The sequence below is a fragment of the Hyperolius riggenbachi genome, chromosome 5 (genome assembly GCF_040937935.1).
Source record: "Hyperolius riggenbachi isolate aHypRig1 chromosome 5, aHypRig1.pri, whole genome shotgun sequence".
In the NCBI taxonomy this organism is placed as follows: domain Eukaryota; kingdom Metazoa; phylum Chordata; class Amphibia; order Anura; family Hyperoliidae; genus Hyperolius; species Hyperolius riggenbachi.
In genome coordinates this window covers 40,526,797-40,549,678 of record NC_090650.1, presented here as the reverse complement: position 1 = coordinate 40,549,678, position 22,882 = coordinate 40,526,797, and the positions used below count along the sequence as shown (strand labels likewise).

The window sequence follows — 22,882 nt, the reverse complement described above, 5'->3', positions numbered from 1 at the left end:
GGGCGGAGTCTAGGGTGCCAGGACATCTGTGCCTATAGGCTCCAGTGAGGTAAATCCGGGCCTGTTTTAATGTGCTATTGAGAAAAGCACTATACACATAATTAGCACTATTATTACAATACCGTAGACATCTCACCTTGCCAGGAGTTGCTCCTCGGTCTCCCGTTCTCGCACACGTCAGAGACATGCTTGGTGTCCGGAATCCGCTCGCTCCACGAGTGAGACAATCCATTAGATCTGGTGACAGAACAGACGGCGCTGAAACCTTCCATAGAACCTGATCAGCAGTGATGAGTATGATTCTTGTAGTGGACAAACATCACAGAATAACACATGGCAATGACAATAAACAAAACAAAAATAATAATACACTGGACAAGGACAAATAGTGACAACTTTTTATCTCACTGAGAAGACCGGGACTAGGCAGGGAAGACAGCATGGACCAGCATGCCTAGGCATGCAGCCCACACACTATGAAGTAGGAATCAGCATTGGGTATGTCAATGTCTTCAATGTCACTCATGTCAGTCCTGTTGATGTTCTGCCAGAACTCTTGCACAGCACATAATGAAGAGTCTTTATTCCACATAAAGTTGCTGAAGAAATTCACTTCTCTGTGTTCTGTGTTTGTTTAGGCAGATCAACCTCTCTGTTAGTTCTTATGAGCAACTGTGAATAGACTGCAGGAGAGCTCTGCCTAGGCAGCTCTCAATGTAGTTAACACTGCAGCCTTCTGCAAAAGTGAAATCCCATAAAACTTCAGGTTTCTTTAGGATTTCCATAAATTGAAATGAAATTAACTCTTGCAATCTAATAGAAGAATTTAGTTTAGAAACCCAGACCAGGTTGGCAGTATCACTAATAATCTCCAATCATCTCCAGCCCTGGAAGACCCAACACCCCAGCTGAACCAGAGTCTGTACATATTGTCAAATGTACAATTTCTATTGCTCCGTTGTTATTGCCTGATGAAGCGGGATCAAACCTGTGAAACGCGTTGCATATTTGGAGTTCATAAATAAAATATATTGACTGTCTTTACTACAGTCGTTGTGTGTCTACTTGGAGGAGGTGAGTCCACCACTACCTCCTCTATTTACCAAGAATTTGGTTTAGCTTCCTTTTATCCTTTTGGTGCCTCTGTTCTCCTGCATAATATGGAGTCCACCCTGAGTGGAGGGCTGAACCCCCTTTTTCTCATCTTCTTATTCCTGAGTGAGGTCAGGAAAATCTCCCCACCTGCCTTTACAGTGGTTGCCTAATGGTAACCCTGGTTTGTGAGTATTAATATTTACTCTACCTAGTAACCATTTACCAGTACATATTACACTATTGGGGCTCTTGGTGTTCCTTGTTTTTAATTGCAGATGTGTTTGCCAGTTGCTGTGTGCCTATGCATACCGCACTAAGACCTCTCCTGCCTATAGCTTCATACTATCAAACTGAAGTCTCTCAACCGCTCACCACCTACTTCCTGTGTACTACACATCCCCATCCTCATGTAGTATTCTACTGTAATGCAAGCAGTGACGTAACGTCATGCACCCCACCCCAGCAAAAATGTAATAGGGACCCAATGCACACACCCCTTCCTTTGCCTCCCCTTGGTGCCCTTCACGGCCTTGGGGCCCATCTCACAAGGGTCATAAAACAAGTGTGACCATCATGATCTTCAGACCCATAACAAGTGCAGCCAAAAAAAAGCCTGATCTGAAGTAGAGTCCTCTGTATCGGAGGAATATTCCAATGAAGCAGGCACAACATTAGTTTATGGGTGCTTGGAGAGGTGACTATGGCAAAGTCACAGTATTAAATGTAAACACAGTTCACCAGCACACCAAGAATACATTTAAATGCTTCACACTTTTATTGTGCAATCCTCCACACAGAAATCCGACAATTGTCTCGGGAGCCTCGCAGGGTCCCCATGTGGTACCATATGCTGTGAGAAAGGGGGACCCAGCGAGGCCCCCCGAAACAATTGTCGGAATACTGTGTGGACGATTGCACAATAAAAGTGCAGAGCATTTAAACTGAAGGTACCCATACACTCGGCAGATTAGCAGCAGATAGATCATCAGATGGATTTCTTATCTATCTGATGTGTTTTTAGAACATTTTTTACTAGGATAGAATTCCAATAGATTTCAGTTTGAAATCTATTGAAATTCGATCTGATGGCATTTTTTTGCCATCAGATTTCCATTAGGACCAATGCAAAATGATAAGCAATCTCATCAGATCGACCTAGATTTTCCACCCTGCCAGTTCGATGAAAATCCATCGAAATCGGCCGTCAATCGGTTGATTGGCTCGATTGGCCAGAAAATCGGCTGAGTGTATGGGCCCCTTTATTCTTGGTGTGCTGGCGAATTGTGTTTACGTACTATATCAGAGGAAGAGAAAGTAAAGGTGGCTATACGCCGGTCGATTTGCCATCAGATTCGACCAACAGATAGATCCCTCTCTGATCGAATCTGATCAGAGAGGGATCGTATGGCTGACTTTACTGCAAACAGATTGTGAATCGATTTCAGCCTGAAACCTGCTGGGACAGGAAGTTCAGTGAAGCCAGCTGGTCCGGAACCCTGCGGAGAGGAAGACAGCGGTGACAGCGGGGACACGCGGTGGCGGAACAGGTAATGTATTGCCGCTGTATTGCGTCGGTCGTTGGGCACGCGAACTCCGCTATCGACGCACTCCCGACCCGCCGGCGATCGAGCAAAATCTTCTGCACGGACGGCTCGATGGGAATCGACAGGAACAATTGTTTTCGGATGGAAATCAATCGTTTGCGTAACGATTTCACAGCAGATTCGATCACAGTGATCGAATCTGCTGTATTTCGGCGGGAAAATTGTTAGGTGCATGGGCCCCTTTAGTAGTTGGGGCGCCTGACAGCTCTGGCTGCTCCCCTCTAGTTACGCCCCTGCGAGGATTCTGGGAACTGTAGTCTGGCATCTACAGGTCTTCCTGCTTTTAGCATCACACTGAAACATCTGATTGACCTGCCCACCGGCTGAATCCAGACAGGGCAGGTAGCACACTGTACTGCACAAACAGCCTCATTTGATGCTTAAAAAAAATGTACTGCTAATAAAACTTGCATTGTGCAGTTTGGAGCATAGTTGGACTTCAGAGCAAACCTGAAGCGAAACAAACTTATGAGATAATTCATTGAATGTGTAGTACAGCTAAGAAGTAAAACATTAGTAGGAAAGAAAAGAGTCTCAGGACCCATTCACACTAGGGCGATTAGCAGGTGATTCCCGCTAATCGCCGAAGTCCTAGTGCTTTTTAAAACGCTAGCGCAATTGGAACCATATGGCAGTGATGTCACTTTCACGTTTCCCGATTAATGGCAATCGCCAAAAGGTGTTACCTGCAGCGTTTTCTCGCCATTCTGGTGCGATCTCGATACAGTGCTTATAAAAGCGCTCGGCGCGATCGCTCTGAATCGCAAAACTTTGCGACTCACTAGTGTGAACGGGCCCTCATGCTGTTTTCCAGTACAGGAAGACGTAAAAAAACTTAAATTGCTATCTAAGCAAAAGAGCTTCTCTGAGCTCTTCCACCCACTGGGTCCAATACAGTCCTGTTTTCGGAAGCACTTAAGCAGCCAAGAAACAGTGAGAGACAGCTTGAAATAAAGTTTCACTGCAGGAAAGTTCAAAGTGCCATTATTTCTGCTTCGTTTGATAGCTTAAAAGACTGATTGTGGTTTTTAAACTGCAACTGTGACAGCCTGATGTAATGTTATTAAAAAAAAAAATCGATATAACGTAAAATAAAAATATGAGATTCTTTTCTCTGCTGCTAATGTTTTATTCATTATCTGTACTACACATACAATTCATTATGCCATAAGGTTTTTTTTTTTCATTTTTCGCTTCATTTTTGCTTTAAGTGGATCGGGCCTGTCTCCATGGCGAATCTCTCCCCAGCCTCTTGAGCATGCTGCAGGCTGTTTGCGAATCCATCAGTGCATCATCAGCAGAAATCAGTCTATTTTCTCATGCAAGGATTTTCCATAACCAGTCATCAGTCATTGCATTACTGTAATATCATCAATCGTCTTCTTTGACTTCAAAGTAGGAAGATCATTGTAAAAGGTGGGAAGGGTGGGGCAAGTTCTGAAAGCCAGTCTGTCAGTGTCTGACACAGACTGTGGATGAAAGAATGTTTAATATCATGCTGGGCAACTTTATGGACTGTCTAGTAAATAACAAGGCATTTAAAATCCAGAACCGTGCTCTCAAGCATGTACCTGTCACCTATACACTATTGGCAGCCTTGGTTTTGTCAGACTGATCAATGAACCGGTACAATCATTTCAATAATCAAGAGATCGGGCTCAACTTTCTAGAGAACTGAAAAACGATATATTGGTTTTGAGTGCTGGAACAGTGTATAGATGACAGGTGTGCTACCAAACGCAGCTGTCATTTAGCAGTTAACATAATGCTATAAAGGTGAAAGATATGAGAAGAAGAAGATGCTGTACTCATTCTCGTCAGCTATTAAAGGGAACCTAAAGTGACTGGAGACTGCCATATTTATTTCCTTTTAAACAATGCATATTGCCTGGCTGTCCTGTTGATCCTCTGCCTCTAATACCTTTAGCCATATACCCTGAACAAGCATACAGATTTGTTTCTGACAAAATTCTAACATGATTAGCTGCATGCTTGTTTCAGGTGTGTGATACAGACACTACTGATGCATAAAAGATCAGCAGGATATTTATTTTCTTTTGTTTAAAAGAAATATAGCAGCTTCCACGTGCCTTCTTATTTCACTTGTCCTGTGAGGTCTTAAAGGGGAACTGAAGAGAGAGGTATATGGAGGCTGCCATGTTTATTTCCTTTTAAGCAATACCAGTTGCCTGGCAGCCCTGCTGATCCTCTGCCTCTAATACTATTAGCCATAGCCCCTGAACAAGCATGCAGCAAATCAGGTGTTTCAGACTTTAAAGTCAGATCTGACAAGACTAGCTGCATGCTTGTTTCTGGTGTTATTCAGATACTACTGCAGAGAAATAGACCAACAGGGCTGCCAGGCAACTGGTATTGATTAAAAGGAAATAAATATGGCAGCCTCCGTATACCTCTTACTTCAGTTCCCCTTTAAAAGGAACCCGAGGTGAGAGGGATAGGGAGGATGCCATATTTACTTTCTGATCTGCATGCTTGTTCAGGGTCTGTGGTTAAAAGTATTAGAGACAGAGGCTCGGGAGAACAGCCAGGCGCATTGTTTAAAATAAAATATGTCAGCTTCCATATGTCTCTCACCTTAGGTATCCTTTAAAGCCAAATCCAGGCACAAATGTGTTGTAATCTTGTGTGGGCACTTGTTGGCTGAGTTTGGTTTTATCTGTGTAGAAGGACTCCGATTAGCTGATGATAATTCAGTGGTAAAGTTCCTGGTCAGAAGGTCCTTCACCAGCAACTTTCTGCACCCCAGACTTTCATTGCTGTAGGCTGCATCTCCTCAGACACTGCAGTCTATGCTCCTCCCCTTACAGGCTACACAATCAAATGATGCAGAAAAAGCAATATCATCAGAACCTGACTGAAGGGAAATCTCATCAGTGGAATGCCAAGAGCAGGGCGAGTAACCTCTCATTTACACTCTCATCAGGACTCTACATATATAAGGAGGGAGGCACTGTGGGAGGAGAGGGATCTGCCTTTCCATCATCAGGCACCTGTAGGCGCGTGCCTACAGTGCCTTATGGTAAATCCGGCCCTGGGTTAGTGTTAGGCACTGGATGGGGGTAAAAAGGAGGGTTAGGCACCAGGCAGGAGGTGTGGTTAGGCCTTAGGCAGTGTGGTGAAGAAGGGAGGTCACGGTTATAGAACAGAGGGTGAGAGGTGTGATAGACAGCCAAGAGAAAGACTATTAGGCACTGCAAAGGGGGATGTTATTGTTTGGCACTGGGAAGGTGGTGCGGTTATTTTTAAGGCCTGAGCCCACGTAGTTGTGTCCGCTTCTGTCTGCTTTTCAGCATCTGTAACACTGATGTGTAGTTGAAAAGCAGACACAACTGCATCAGTGGGCTCAGGGGCTTAGACAGTACAGAGAAAGGAGGTTAGGTTTAGGCAGAGGGCAAGGGGTGGGGGTGGCACAGTTATTACAGAATAAAGGAGTTTGTTAGTCACTGGGCAGAAAAAAAGGTTAGGCAGTGCAGAGAATGGTGGTTAGGGATAGGCACTGCAATGGGGAAAGGGTGGGGTTAGGCTCAGGCAATGCATAAAAGGGAGGTAAACTATGGGCAGAGGGTGGGGTCAGGCTCAAGCTGTCCAGAGAAGGGAGGTTAGACATAGGGAAGGGGGTGGAGTTAGGCTCAGGCAGTCTAGAGAAGGGAGGTTAGACATAGGGAAGGGGGTGGAGTTAGGCTCAGGCAGTGCAGAGAAGGGAGGTTAGGCATAGGGCAGGGGGTGGGGTTAGGCTCAGGCAGTCTAGAGAAGGGAGGTTAGGCATAGGGCAGGGGGTGGAGTTAGGCTCAGGCAGTGCAGAGAAGCGAGGTTAGGCATAGGGCAGAGGGTGGGGTTAGGCTCAGGCAGTGCAGAGAAGGGAGGTTAGGCATAGGGCAGGGGGTGGGGTTAGGCTCAGGCAATCTAGAGAATCGAGGGTTAGGCATAGGGCAGGGGTGGAGTTAGGCTCAGGCAGTCTAGAGAAGGGAGGTTAGGCATAGGGCAGGGGTGGGGTTAGGCTCAAGCAGTCTGGAGAAGGGAGGTTATGCATAGGGCAGGGGTGGGGTTAGGCTCAGGCAGTGCAGAGAAGGGAGGTTAGGCATAGGGCAGGGGGTGGAGTTAGGCACAAGGGGAATTAGTGTTAGGCTAGTCTGGTGTGGAATAGATGGGGTTCCCTGAACATCCCTAAAAGCAGAAGAAATCTCTATTATGGATGTGTGGCATCTGAAAAAAAAGAAGCCAATCACCAGATAGTACGCTTCCTATTCCCTTATACCAACTCCTTTTCAGGTCACCAACTGCTGCAAAATGACAGCTGCGCTTCAGTCACCTGGGAAACATGTCAGTTAGGTCTACTTTGGAGTCAAAGAATTCAGAAATATCTTTTTAAATATATTTTTTTTTTCTTTAATCAATATTCCACAAAGAAGGAAATAAAAAGTGGTCAAACCTTCGGCAAAACAATGAAATGTTCTGACTAATGGAATAATGTGGGATGGAACAGGCAGATATCTGAAAATGCGACAGAATAGCAGACCTCTTCTTAGAACTAGATGCCGAGTTGGAGCTGACTCCAGGAGGCAAGTCGCTATAAAAAGAGTCGACATCTCCAGCCTTTTTTACATAATCTCCCTGGGTTGTTTGTCTAAAGCACAATAGATAGCGTAAAGTCAGAAAACAAGACAAACAAACATGGAAAACACCACAAAACACACAGGCAATATTAATTCAGAGGGTGGAGACGTGGGAGGGGGGTGGGGTTGGGTAGATGGACGCACATCGCTCTCTCCACAGACAATCTGGATTGTCACAGGTAGTCTACATAGGTCTAAAATTACAAAATCAGCGCTTGCATAGAATCTAAAAACAGCTGATAAATAGGTCTGTCCGAAGTCCCCAATCTCAAATATTTGAAAATAATCAGCGCTTAAAATTCATCTCAGAGTTAAATATGTCACCCGGTGTCAACCAGGGATGGTCGTAGTCAGCCAACTTCGCTACACTGGAACTACGCGTAGTTTTCGCAATTACGCGTCGCCAAACTACGGCATTCGAAATCAAATATTCACTTCGTATGCATTTCGTAGACTACGCGTTAAAATACGCAATTAAGCATAGTGCGAAGCGTAGTGTATGCGGATGCTTATACCCGTTTGCAGAAAATTTTACGCATTAATTTTTCTTTAAATGCTTATAACGGGACCTTTCCAATGCCTAAATTTGTAAGCATACAATCGGACGCAGAAAAAATTAGACGCAAGTAACACATTCGTAGTTCACTACGCAATACACACGTTAACTACACATAGTTGGCGTAAGCTACGTATCGCTACGCGTAAATTCGTAAGCGTAGTTTTGAAACTTCACCTATGAACTACGATGCGTAGATGCAAACTACGATGCGTAAATTCGCACTGGCGTAGTTTCTGCTCATCCCTGGTGTCAACAATATTCAGTGACCAATCACCAAAAACAAGTAATAGAGGCTTACCAGTGCACTAAAGCCCTAAACATGAGGCTATGTATGGCTCTACGGAGATATCCCCCAGATCTCCAACTGGCAGGTTCTTCCCAAAAGAGGGAGACGGGCAGCACCACGCTCTTCAGCCTATTACAACATTATTACAGACCACACTTTACCTTTGGGGTTCCCTATTTGGATAGGGACCCATATGCATGTTGCTTTATTCCTTTTATGGTTTTTATGTGATCTACTAGCAACAAACAGTTTGAACTGTTTGTTTCCATTGTACTATTGTTATCCTGGCCTGATCACCATCTGTGGGATTTGGATTTGGAAGATAACTGCCAGTTGGGGAACTGGAGGATATCTCCGTAGAGCCATATCTAGCGTTGGGATTCGGGCTATAGTGGGCTGGTAAGCCTCTATTTTACTTGTTTTTGGTTATTGGTCACTGAAGTGTGTTGACACAGGGTGGCATATTACCTCTGGGATAAATGTGAACCACTTAAAGGGAAGGTTCAGTGAGTGGGTAAAAAAATAAAAATCCATAGCCACTTACCTGGGGCTTCCTCCAGCCCGTGGCAGGCAGGAGGTGCCCTCGCCGCCGCTCCGCAGGCTCCCGGTGGTCTCCGGTGGCCGACCCGACCTGGCCAGGCCGGCTGCCAGGTCGGACTCTTCTGCTCTCCAACGATGGGCTCTTCTGCGTTCCACGTCGGCGCACTGACGTCATCGGACATCCTCCGGGCTGTACTGCGCAGGCGCAGAACTACTGCGCCTGCGCAGTACAGCCCTGAGGACGTCCGATGACGTCAGCGCGCCCACGTGGAACGCAGAAGAGCCCATTTCTGTTGGTGGGCTCTGATCGCTGCTGCTCTGTTTGTTCAAATCTTATTTATTTATTTTTTAATATTAATAAATTTGTCTTTTTTTTTTTTCAATTCACAGCCCTCCCTCCCCCTGCCAGCCAATCACCGCGATCGACTGTCATAGGCATCAGCCTATGACAGCGGATCGCTCCTGATCCTCTGTAGGGGACAGCTGAGTAACACGGCTGTCACCAGTACAGCGCTGTTTTAGATCGCTGCGCTGTACATTGTAAATAGATGGCAGTTTCGCCATTTAACAGTCTCCTAGCGGTGATCACGTTGGGAGACAATTCAAGCAGAGATGCGCATGCACCGGCGCGTGCGATCTCCTACAAAACCCCGCCCCAGGACTTCATGCCAGATGGAGTTGAGTGGTCCTGGGGCTGCCACCGCCTCCACGCCAATTGGCGTGGATCGGTCGGCAAGTGGTTAAAGGACCACTATCGAGAAAAAAGAAGGCAGCTAAAATCTGACAGAACCGACAAGTTTTGGGCCAGTCCATCTCCTCATGGGGGGATTCTAAGGGTTTTCTTTGTTTTAAACAGCATTTCCTGAACAGCAGTTGCAAAGTCTAACTGACAAAATAGTGTGCAAATGAGTAGGGAAGCTGGCTGGCATCGTACTATTTTGGCAGTTAAACTGCTGTTCAGAAAATGCTGTTGAAAACAAAGAAAACCCCGAGAATTCCCTATGAGGAGATGGACTAATCCAAAACCGGTCAGTTCTGCCAGATTTGAACTGCCTACTTTTTTCACGATAGTGGTCCTCTAAGCGCTGATTATTTTTAAATACAATACTACATATGTCTGATTCATAATTTAATGTCCACCTTGGCAGATTGTCTCCACCGAGCAGTTGGCCTGGTACAAAATCACTACAGTCCTTTTTGGATGCCAAGATCCTCGAGGAGAACAACAACCTCGGCCAGTGCTGGGTTGAGACCATCTGCCTGACAGTGTTATTCTCCTGGAGGATCTTGGCTTCCAAAGAGGACTTCATTGATTTTGTACAAGGCCAACAGCTAGGTTGAGACGATGTGCCAGGTGGATCTCTCACCAATCATGAACAAGGGTGCACTGTAATCCCAGTAGTTCTCCCAGCAAAACTTAGCTGGCTCCTCCTGCTTAACCTCCCCCCCACTCCTCAAGATTGCAGTGCATCAATATTTCATCCTTCCTGGTGTGGAAGGGGGGTGGGAGGCTGAGGGGTGCATAACAGTGGTGGCAGCATCACACTCTACCTTCATCCTCTTCTCTCTGTAGACTGTACAGTGGCTATCTCCTTACATCTCCCGTCTATGCATGTCATGTGACATGCATCAAGAGCCACAAGCAAAGAGAAGAAGAGGCCATATCGCTATACTGGATGAAGGTAATGTATGATGCTGCTCTCCTGGATACAGGACTGGGCCCCTTTAACCCCCCCCCCCCCCCCCACATAGGCGGGAGTCGCAGGGGCTATCGTTATTACCCCGACAACGAAGATCCATACTCCACCTATACTAGTCAGTACTGTGATGTTACTAATCTCGTAGCATAGCTGTAGCTGTCTCTGCAGGTACCAGCAACGTAAGAAATCAAAAATAGTGTTTGCAACATTTCAAATCATCTACAGATGTGACATTCAGTAAGTGGAATACTACTTTAAATTATTAATAGTGATGAATACTGATCTCCAGTCTTGTCTTAATGCTGGGCACACACCCTTAATATTCCCACCCCTTGATACATCACAGGTCGGTGCCTACAGACATTGGTGCTAGTCTAATTTAGGGGACCCAGCAAGGAACCTCATTGAGAAATTCCACTGCCGTGACTGAACTCTTGAACTGCTTGGTTTTGGATAGGTTGTAGTAAACTACGCCCACACTATTCAGCCAATCACAACGCTTCATGCTGTAGAGGGTTGGAGAGAATTGATCCCTATGAGGTTTCCTGCTGGGTCCTCTAAACTAGTCTAGCGCCCAGACCTCTGCTTGCCCTGAGGCTTTGCCAAAGTCCCTTTCACTGAATTCAGTAGAATACAAAAGCTTTTGAACGTTCTTATTTTCTGATCTATTTCTTCAACTTAAACTTCAGTTACATGCTCTTACGGTAGGTGAAAGAAACCTGAAACATAGACTACATGGAAATACAGAATACCGTATATACTCGCAAGCAAGCCGACCCGCATGTAAGCCGACCCCCCCACTTTTACCCCAAAAAACAGGAAAAAATGATTGACCCTCATGTAAGCCGGGGGTAGGAAACGCTGGCCGCGTGATCCCCCCAGTATGTCCCAGTATAGCTAGTATAGTGCTCAGTATAGCTAGTATAGTGCTCATTATAGCTAGTGAAGTGCCCCAGTTTAGCTAGTATAGTGCTCAGTATAGGTAGGTAGTACTCAGTATAGCTAGTAAAATGCCCCAGTATAGCTAGTATAGTGCTCAGTATAGCTAGTATAGTGCTCAGTATAGCTAGTGAAGTGCCCCAGTTTAGCTAGTATAGTGCTCAGTATAGTTAGTATAGTGCCCCCAGTATAGCTAGTATAGTGCCCCCAGTATAGCTAGTATAGTGCCCCCAGTATAGCTAGTATAGTGCCCCCAGTATAGCTAGTATAGTGCCCCATTATAGCTAGTATAGTGCCCCCAGTATAGCTAGTATAGTGCCCCCAGTATAGCTAGTATAGTGCCCCCAGTATAGCTAGTATAGTGCCCCCAGTATAGCTAGTATAGTGCCCCCAGTATAGCTAGTATAGTGCCCCCAGTATAGCTAGTATAGTGCCCCCAGTATAGCTAGTATAGTGCCCCATTATAGCTAGTATAGTGCCCCATTATAGCTAGTATAGTGCCCCATATAGCTAGCATAATGCCCCAGTATGGGTGGGTAGGTGCTGTCCCTCCCCGCTCCCCCTGCGGCCGCCGCTGCTGCTATTACCTCAGGCGGCGCCGCTTCCTCTATCCCCGTCCTCCTCCGGTAGTAACTCATTCACAGCAGCGCGCCTCTCGCTGCTGTGATGACGAGGAAACCATAGAGAGCGGCTTCCTGTAGCGTGATGCCGTTACTATGGGAACCGCTCTCTATGGTTTCCTGCGTCATCACAGCAGCGGGGGGCGCGCTGCTGTGAATGAGTTACCGGAGGAGGACGGGGATAGAGGCAGCGGCGCCGCCTAAGGTAATAGCAGCGGTGGCCGCGGGGGGAGCGGGGAGGGACAGCACCTATCCACCCACCCACCCACACATGACTCGCAAGCAAGCCGACCCCCCAACTTTTGGCCCACTTTTGGGGGGTCAAAAATTCGGCTTGCTTGCGAGTATATGGAGTTTTTAAATTACATTGCCCCATAGTAATTGGACTCCACAAGCCATTGTGTTTTTTAAAGGACCACTATTGTGAAAAATTGTAAAATGTAAAATACATACACAGAAGAAATACATTTCTTCCAGAATAAAATGAGCCATAAATTACTTTTCTCCTATGTTGCTGTCACTTACAGTAAGTAGTAGAAATCTGACAGAACTGGCAGGTTTTGGACTAATCCATCCCTTTATGGGCAAATGTCAGCATTTTATTCTTTACAAAAACACATCCTGGAAAGGCTCTGTACAAAGATGTGAGCCACCCCCCACCTACAACCACCTGTTTGCACACTATTATGGCAGTGTGACTGAGGAACTGATTTGGGAGGTGCTTTTGAAAACAAAGCAAACCCTGAGAATCCCCTACGAAGAGATGGACTAGTCCAAAGCCTGTCAGTTCTTTCAGACTTCTACAACTTACTGAAAGTGACAGCAACATAGGAGGGAAGACATGTTTGGCTCATTTTACTGTGGAAGACGTACTTCTTTTTATGTGTATTTTAAACTTTACATTTTTTCACAATAGCATTATTCAAGGGAAAAAAAATGTTATCTAACAACTCACAATGTATGAAGAGTAGAAACGGTAGTTTTGTAATGTTAAGAGAAGTTACCACCCAAGACAAGGACATGTCTCCAAACCAGGGGGACTCCTGTTCCTCGCACAGTGGCATGGGGATCAGCATAAGAGAAGAGACTCACCTCTCCAGGCTCCACCGCCGAACTACTCTACCTCAAATTAATATACTAATTGTGTTCTGCACATACTACACCATATCAGACTCTCGGTCTCCCCTTAGTATCTCTCATCAAGCTATTTCTAAGATAAAATCAATAGCTCCTCCCCAGGACAGCAAGCAGATTTCCCATAATCCTCTATTCTCCGTGAAGCAGAGCGCAGAGCCACTCAGTCAGCAGTGAAAACAGCATGAAACATACATATGTAGAGTATGGTAGACAGAAAACTACATAGCAGCATGATGATGACGTGGGCCATAATGAAGGGGAAGTGTACTTACCTATCTCGCCGATAGTTTCTTTTCATGTTAAAGAAAAGAACAGAGAATTACTTAAACATAATTTCTAAAAAAAAACAAAAACATTTTTCAGCAAAGTTCTGTTCTCAGAAGAAACATAGTCACAGAGATTGTGTATATGTAACAGTTTTATCAAGCCCCATCTACACCATACGTCTTTGTCCAATTCGATTTGATTCGACTCATTGATTCGATTCAACCCAACATGTTCGATTCATAATTCGATTCAATTTCCAATTCAAAACAATGGCAAATTGAATCAAATTGAATCGAATCATGAATCAAACATGTTGGATTGAATCAAATCAATGAATCGAATTGAATCGAATCGGACAAAGAATCGTATGGTGTAGATGGGGCTTAAATCTCCACCCTGAAATTGATCTAAGGCCCCATTCACACTATAAATCGCTAAACGCTTAGGAAAACGCTGAGCTTTTTCTAGCGTTTTCCTCCATAGGTTTTTCAGCGTTTTTTCACTGTATGAGATAGGGTTTTTCAGCGTTTTGCAGCGATTTGCGTTTAGCTCTCCCATACAGGAAATGACCACTAGACAGGAAACAGACGTGTTTTATGGGTAATCTCCTCTGTCTTGTGGGTAATTTGCAACATTTACTGAGGAAAAGCGCTGGAAAAACGCTGAGGATTGTGAACAGCCCAGCACTTTTGGGGCGATTTTGAAGCGCTCCTATCTTTAACATTGAAGGGCTAATCGCTCAAAATCGCTCAGAAATGGTGCAGGCTACGAGTTTGCGTTTCAGCTAATCGCTGAAAAACGCAAAATGCTTAAATGAGAACAGCCACATAGACGTAACATTGCACACGCGCTTTTAAAAACGCTAGCGATTTCCAGTGATGCAGAAATCGCCTGAAAAGCGCTCTAGTGTGAATGGGCCCTCACGGTGAGATTTTACTAGCCTGGAACTGCTTTCTGTCCTGTTAGTTAATTGCATTCTGCTATTGTTGGGATGGACGGACCTCCAGTTAGGGTTGGTTCACACTTGGATCACAAGCCGTTTAGCATTTTAACTTTGTGATTCTTGTTCGCTCCCAAAATGCTGCGCGCAGCGCATTTGTGATTTATACAAATCGCAAACGCTGCATTGAGAATGGTCCCATGGAGATACATTGTCACAGCGCTAATAGCGGGCAATCAGCTGCATTTGCCGCACATCGAATGAAAGTCAATGGAGAATTGCACTTCTAAAAATTGAGAAATTGCGTTTGCTCATGCGTAAAAAAAACATACTTCTTGCAGTATGAATTGGCATATCGCATGAGATTTTCAATTGAGTTTCATTATGTGTGGGGAAAAAACAGTGCTGAAAATTGCAGGGATAAGTGTGAACCCTCCCCTAAGGCTCTCTCTTTCACTGTAACCATAAAATCATATAAAAGTTCTCAAGTTAGAAAGCAGCCAAAGTCCAACACTCCAGTATAGTGTTCTCCAAAAACGCCGAAGTTTCTTATACACATCTCTCTTTCACTGCCTGAGCTCAGGGCTTCTGCCTAAATTCCACCTCTCTTCATACCCTTTAGGTACTTGAGCTTAAAGTGAAACTTAAAGGACACCTAAACGGAGAGGTATATGGAGGCTGCCATATTTATTTTCCACTTAAAGTGTACCTGAGATGGCAAAAACTGAAGTATTTATACTTACCTGGAGGGGGGGGGGGGTGCATGGCTGGGCTGCCCATGCACAGAATAGTGCAACGGGCGAAATTACCTGAGGTGAAAACTGGACAATGGAGCGGTCAGAAAGAATGGCAAGAGCCCATGGACCCCATGGGGCTGGAGGAAGCCCCAGGTCATTATAAATACTTCAGTTTTTGCCATCTCAGGTTTCCTTTTAACAATACCAGTTGCTGAGGTCCGGGTGAGCTCTTTGGCTGCAGCATTATCTGGATCACACACCTGAAACAAGCATGCAGCCACTCTAGTCAGATTTCAGTCAGAAACATCTGATCTGCGCGCTTGATCAGGGTCTATGGCTAAAAGTATTAGAGGGGGTATTAGAGGCAGGCGATCAGTAGACCAGCCTAGCAACTGGTATTGTTTAAAAGGACTCTCGCGCTGGCCGGCGCATGTGCAGTTCAGAGTTACAGAACCGGGCATGCACAGGACTCTCACGCCGGCTAGCTTGATGACGCGTAACGGCCAGCGTGATGACGTGTAGCGTGCGCAGTGGGGACTCATACTGGCGACTTCAGGCGGAAGTCGACGAATACTGGAACCGCCTGCGGCACCGAGAGAGGAGCCAGGAAGACACCGGGGGACCTAGCAGGCTACGGTGGGCTGGAGGAAGCCCCAGGTAAGTGCAAATTAGATTTTTTTAAAGGTGCTCAGTGTCCCTTTAAGCACTTTGTGCCGATATGCTCCCCACTTGCTCTTTTTAAAAAACTGTCACATCTGTACAGTTCTGAAATTTTTGCCAAATGATCGCCCAATGATCGTTAAGGGTGACATTATTTGAGTGTGTGCGTGAGACTTTAGGACAGTGCCCACATGTCCATCATCAGAAATCTTGGTCAGTGTGAAGGCGTCCTGGAGGAAGCTTCTAGCTGTATACCTCCTGGTCCTGGACTTCTGTATGGGTCATAAACATAAGAATTCCACCCCTGCCTGATCATACTTTATCCAATGAAGACATTTTGCATAAGGCAGAAGCCCACAGCAGCCAATCAGAAGTCATGTTTTGCAGGACGACTCCAGGATGTGCTAAGTAGCAGTATTCCTATACATATTGTATCATATATTATATTATTCTTTAAATACTCATTTTTGCTTGATAATCATTTGCTTTGAAAGATTGCTGAAAATAGCCTTTCTGATCATGAAAACTCTTTGTATAATGAAGAGCAAGTAAGAGTAGACCTCTTTCCCTACACCTCATGTTGGGCAAACACTGACAAACAGCTTCTCCCAGACATTTGCTTGTGTTTAAAGATGATACTACAGTCATACTAGGAGAGCTTGCCAGCTTGTTACAAAAACAACTTTTGAAGGTCAAAAACATTTTACATTACAAATATTAAACCCTATCCAATGACACATCATGGAGTTGTCCTTTAAAGCAAACATGATTCTACTGTAAAGAAAACTTGCTGACAGCTATAGCTGTGAAAAAGTCACATGACTAGCTCGGCATCCAATAGAAACATGGAAGAGGGAGGGCTTTTACCTCTGAAAGCAGAAGCAAAATGATTAGTTGTTTTCAAGATGACATGAAGGACAGATAGGTTGTTCATAAAAACCATGGCACTGGATGCTGATATTAAAATAGGAGGCATGTTTACAGCAAGCAGCGAGCATATGCTATAAAGAACAACTGCTTTTCTTTTTAATTAGTGAAGGAGGGGTCAAGTTTACTTTAGGTGAAATTAGCTCCAAAAGGTTCTTTAGCGAAAAAAGTAGGCAGTTAAAAAATGTGACAGATGACAGGTTTTGAGCCAGTCCATCTTTTTAAGGGGGATTCTCAGGGCTTTCTTTGTTTTCAACAGCATTTCCTGAACAGCAGTTTAACTGCCAAAATAGCAAGATACCAGCCGGCCTCCCTAATCACTTGCACACTATTATGTCAGTTAGATTTTGCAACTGTTGTTCAGGAAATACTGTTGAAAACAAAGAAAGAAAGAAAGCCCTGAGAATACCCCTTAAAAAGATGGACTGGCCCAAAACCTGTCATCTGTCACATTTTTTAACTGCCTACTTTTTTCGCGAAAGAACCCCTTTAAGTGTTATCATTGCTCTTTGCACTGTCTTACTGAACGAGCCATCTGTGACTCATCGATCTGTATGACATCTGTTAAAACAAAACCGATAGTAAGTGCAATGTGAAGGCTGTCATCTTTATCCCCTTTAATAATGTTACTAGTCTGTCTAGTGTGCCAATCCTCTACCTCTAACAATCTCTGAAGTCTGAATTCACTGGTTGCATGCTTGATCCACGATTGATAGCCATAGTGGGTTTTAGGTAACATAGGGACATACCGGTAGACAAGATATTAATGTGGGGTCCCTTAATGATGAGCCCACATCAATAAAATGCACATCGGTGAGTCCTGTCTGATCCTCTCCTCTCTCGTTTGTTTTCCTCATTTGACATGCCCCAACTGGGGAAGATGGGGGTGACAAATGAATGAACCGGGGGGAAGCCCACCAATGTACTTAGTAGCAATTCTTTTACTTACTTATTCCAGCCCCCATAGTCTTCTAGTTCCCTGGTTACCCTGCTGGTCCTCATCCTTGATCTGCTGTACAGCCCAGTAAAGTGCATGACTTAGCTAAGTCACGCGCTACTGTGCATGTGCTGACATGAGCATGAGTAGTATGAAGGGACACTGTAGGGGGGTGTCGGGGGAAAATTAGTTGAACTTACCCGGGGCTTCTAACGGTCCCCCGCAGACATCCTGTGCCCGCACAGGCACTCACCGATGCTCCGGCCCCGCCTCCGGTTCTCTTCTGGAATTTCAGACTTTAGAGTCTGAAAACCACTGCGCCTGCGTTGCCATGACCTCGATCCCGCTGATGTCACCAGAAGCATACTGCACAGGCCAAGTATGGTCTGTGTCTGCGCAGTATGCTCCTGGTGCCATCAGCAGGAGCGAGGACACGGCAACTCAGGCACAGTGGTTTTCAGACTTTAAAGTCTGAAATTCCAGAAGTGAACCGAAGGCAGGGCCGGAGCATCGGTGAGTGGCTGCACGGGCACAGGATGTCTGCGGGGGACCATTAGAAGCCCCGGGTAAGTTCAACTCATTTTCCCCCGACCCCTACAGTGTCCCTTTAAGACTAGTAACTGTGCATGCGCCAAATGCTCCTGGCCATGGAAGGGGGTCAAGGAGGTGCACCACAGGGCCAGAGCATGCACAGTAGTGTGCAACTTAGCTAAGTCCCAGGTGAGTAAAAGAACACGCTTTATTTTCAAATCGTGTATCCTTTAAAGACCTGGGGCAATTTCCTGGTTTGCCTTTATGGTTACAGTCACCCTGGTCAATATTATGGAAGCCAAATTACCACAAGGACAGCCAGGTATCTAACATTCAAATACAATAGGGAATAGCAATGGCGGCCTCCATGCTCCTATCACTAGAGGTTTTCATACATCCATATGGATCTCCCCACAGGCTTTACATCAGAAAGTGTGATTACATGCCATGCAGTCACTTACTTGTAACCCCAAGTTGTAATTCCTAATACCAACACCAACACTAGCATGGTACCAGCAATTGCTCCTATGATAATGTTTGTACTAACCACTCCTGAAAGAGACACACACATTATTAGCCACGATCAGTATCATCTCACAGAGCTTCAGGATTGTTCAGCAATGCAAAATAACAATGTCGATTATTCAGAAGCTGAAATGCAAACATTGTGGTTGATACTGGAAGATATAAACTTAAAGAACCACTATTCAAAAAAATTGTAACATTTAAAATGCATGTGTACACATACTTATATGAAACGCATGTCTAGCAGATTTAAATGCACTATAAATTATTTTTATCTTATGTTGCGATCACTTACAGTAGTTAGTAGAAATATGACAGAACTGACAGGTTTTGGAATAGTCCATCTCTTCATGGGGTATTCTCAGTATTTAACTTATTCTTTACACTTTACAAAAAGCACCACACACTGCAGCACACACACACACACACACACACACACACACGGACACACACACACACACACACACACACACACACACACACACACACACACACACACACACACACACACACACACACACACACACCTGTTTGCACACTATTCTGGTAACTGGACTGAGCAATTGCTGTGCACTAAATGCTTTTGAATATAAAGAAAACCCAGAGACTCCACAATGAGGAGATAGAATAGTCGAAAACCTGTCAGTTCTGTCAGAATTCTTCTACCTACTGTAAGCAATAGCAACACAGGAGAAAAGTAATTTATAGCTCATTTTACTCTGCAAGAAATGTATTTTTTATTCATGTTTTCATGTATAAATCTTACAATTTTCCTCGATAGTGGTCCTTTAAAAAACACAATTTATTGCGAAGGGAACCAGGCGCGAGGAAACTCACTTCAGGTTTGATACATTCCTAAGTAAAATTAAGGCTCTGGATACCATAGAGCCTTCCTGTTCCTTGTTACATCGTTCCTGCACTGTCCCTGGTTGACGTTATTCGACCTGCTAGGTCCAATCCCTCTTTGGTACTCCTTGCGCAGTCCCTGAGTAGTTCTGAAGACAGGCACATCTGTACTGTGCACTCACAAGTTCGGACTTGCACATGCAAAATACAGATGCGAGCCTCTCAAACTACACAGGGACACCAGAAGTTCCAAAGGCTGTCTGAAGAGTGCTGCAAAACTAGCAGGTTGAATAACTTCAACTGTGTAGGGATGGTGCAGGAGCAATGGGACAGACTGAGGACTAGGACGGCTCTATGGTGTCCAGAGACATCCCTCTACTTAGGCGAGTATCAAACCTCTAGTGAGTTTCCTCGCTCTAGGTTTGCTTTAACAGGCATACTGTATGATCAATTGAAAATGATTAATGTATAGGAAATACAAATTGCCCTCCTAGGCAGATTTTTGAGACCTGAGTGTTAATTCACCAAAGGCTGTTTGATAAGAAAAAAATAGTCCGGAAAATAACGCATTCAGTATTTTAGACTTTTGTGTGCTAATTCACCAATATTTTCACTGGTGCAGTAGAAGTTTGGTTATTTACCAAAGCCCAGTTGTTGGTATCTGTGTTGTTACATACTGTTATGTACATCTAAAGGGTTGTCAAGATGCCTTTTACTACTGTAATGCCCTCACTGCACAGGTTTTGTAGTACTGCCTCTGCTTGCTATGAATGTAGTCTCCATTAGTCTTTTTTAACATTTTATTTATTTGCCACAGCTTAGATTAACTCCAAGATACTTTACATATGTCATTTCCCCACTACCTCCTTATTTCCCCACTACCTCCTTATTTCTCGCATTTTCAAACAGGAACTTAACCAGCTTAGCGGTATGGATGAGCTCAGCTTGTCCATAACCGCCGCGCTGGATTGCTCTGGCCGATTTTCATAATTTTTCTTTTAAAAACAAGCAGCTAGCACTTTGCTAGCTGCGTGTTTATACCGATCACCGCCGCTCGCCGCCGATGCGCCGCTACCCGCCACGTAACAAGGGACCCCCAGAGACCCCGTTTGCAGCCTGACCTATCAGAACCAGGCATCGCTAAGGGGTGGATCTGGACTCCCTCCGACGCCATGATGTGGATGACGTCATCCCGATTGTCGCCTTGGCGACAGGGGAAGCCAAACAGGAAATCCCGTTGTGAACGGGATTTCCTGTTTGCTCTGATCGCCGGAGGCGATCGGAAGGGTGGGGGGATGCCACTGCACAGCGGCTATCATGTAGCTAGCGCTAGGCTAGCTACATGATTTAAAAAAAAAAAATGTGCTGCGCCGCCATCCTGGCCGTTCTAATAGAACGCCAGGGTGGTTAACAGGTTAAACTGCAGAAGGGTGGCAGGGGAACCTTATTTTGTTCTGTAATCTCTCTGCTCGCTGCTCTGCTTCTGTGAGTTCTGTGAGTCTGATACAGACAGAAGAGAACTGTCGGTAATGGAACTGTGTTTTACCACATGCTGTAACCTTTGTGAATTGACATTTACTGACATGTGTTGTAGGTGTTTACCTCACAAGTCGGTAATTTACCTCACTGCTCAGTAATTTCAAATTTCCATGCAGTAGCAGCCTTGGTGAATTGACATTTACTGATATTTACTGAAATTCGTTGAGGTATTTACTGCACAAGTTGGTAATTTACCTCACTGCTCAGTAGTTTCAGCTTCCCATGCGGTAACAGCCTTGGTGAATTGACACTTTCTTAAGTGATCGGTAAAATCAGCTGTTTTCAGCATTACCGAATGCGGCAATGTTTGGTGAATTAACGCCCTGGTGCCTGTTCAAGGGTCTGTCTGCCATCTCTTCTCAGCCCCTGCCACCACCTCAATTTACCAAAGAGGTTAGGTGGAAGCCAAAGTTGCTACCTTATCTTGGGATTGACAATTCACGAGATAAACAGAAAAGGGCCCATATGCAATATTCACTTTTTCTCCTGAGTTTTCTTATCTTCTATTTAGGATAGCATTTCAGCACTTTGTAACTGAAAAAGTACCAAAATGTAGGTTTAAAAGTACTATCAAAACTATTTTCTTGCTTGCTGGTGATTTAAAGGGACTCCGAGCAGTAAATAAAATCAAAATCTGAACTTATCTGGGGCTTTCTCCAGCCCACTGTAGTTTGGGAGGTCTCTCGGCGTCCTTATGGCTCCTCTCCCAGGCCCTGCTCCGAAATGGCTCCCAGCGACACCGAGCGTCGGGCTCATTCTTCCGCAAAGATGACGTCAGTCGTCACCACGCCGGCTGCCTCGCATTATCACGGCGGCCAGCGTGACAGTGTTGCACATGCGCGGTTTAATCGCGCATGCGCCGTACTGTCACGTCAGCCATCGTGATGAGGACTGACGTCATCTTTGCGGAAAAAGGAGCCCGACACTTGGTCTCAGTGTCGCCGGCAGCCATTTCTGAGCAGGGCCTGCGAGAAGAGCCAGAAGGACGCAGAGGGACCTCCCGACCTACGGTGGGCTGAAGATAGCCCCAGGTAAGTTCAGATGTTGATATTATTTACTGCTCGGAGTCCCTTTAAACATGCGTGATAATTATCACTATAGAGGTACAGTGTATGGTAAAGGTTTTTGTTGTACTGTAATGGCTGTTTTTATATAATAATTCTTAGACTATGTATACAATTTATTATAGGAACCTGTTTTTTCACTGACCTGAGGAAGCGGGCAAGTCCCCACAAAATGCTTTTTCAATTTTATGTGCTCAAATATAAAATTGGGCACCTTCACCCCTGCATGGGCAGCTCCACCCCTGTGTTAAGTGTCTTGTCATACCTCTTTTAGAGGTGATAGTTTTTTAGTTCGTCCTAAATAAAATTCGGAGTGCGACTACCCAGTTCCTGTCACAGACCTGGAAAACCGAGCGGGGACGGTTAATTTCCCGCCTGCTCTGATGGTGGTTGTAAGGATTTGAACCCATCTTTGTGAGTATATACATCTATACATCCTTAGCATTTTGCTTTTCTGGACCTTACACCATTCTGCACCGTTGGGCTCCTGGTCTCCTTTTGTCTTTTAGATGAGCCTGGGGTTGTTACAATCACAGGAATTATTAACATAAGCTATCTGGTGATTTAGAAGGTATTTTATTGACAAGTTTGAAAATATTACCTAGGAGAAAACTAAGGAGAACAAGTTATTTGCATACAGGTCAAGATCCCTAGTTTACTTTTTCTCCTGAGTTTTCTCCTAGAAGGTAACTATTTAAATATTCTATAAAAAATATCTTCCCAGCACTTAGCAATTGAGAAAGCAGTTAAAAGTAGGTAAAATAATAGCAAACTGATGTTGACTATTTTCTTGAT

The 22,882-nt window shown here is 44.8% G+C and overlaps 1 protein-coding gene across 3 annotated transcripts in view; it reads right to left on the bottom strand.

Annotated features, from left to right (window-relative positions):
* The window catches only part of ADAM22 (ADAM metallopeptidase domain 22), a 378,095-nt gene that overhangs the window by 54,569 nt on the left and 300,644 nt on the right, over nt 1-22,882 (bottom strand). The window contains exons 25-28 of one of the 3 annotated variants that reach the window (XM_068235530.1): nt 18,575-18,665; nt 13,387-13,404; nt 7,150-7,344; nt 137-237 (exon numbers count right to left, since the gene is read on the bottom strand). In XM_068235530.1, the coding sequence (XP_068091631.1) occupies nt 137-237; nt 7,150-7,344; nt 13,387-13,404; nt 18,575-18,665 (405 nt within the window). The remainder of the gene's footprint in view (nt 1-136; nt 238-7,149; nt 7,345-13,386; nt 13,405-18,574; nt 18,666-22,882) is intronic. The other 2 variants (XM_068235532.1, XM_068235533.1) reach the window with 2 other exon arrangements.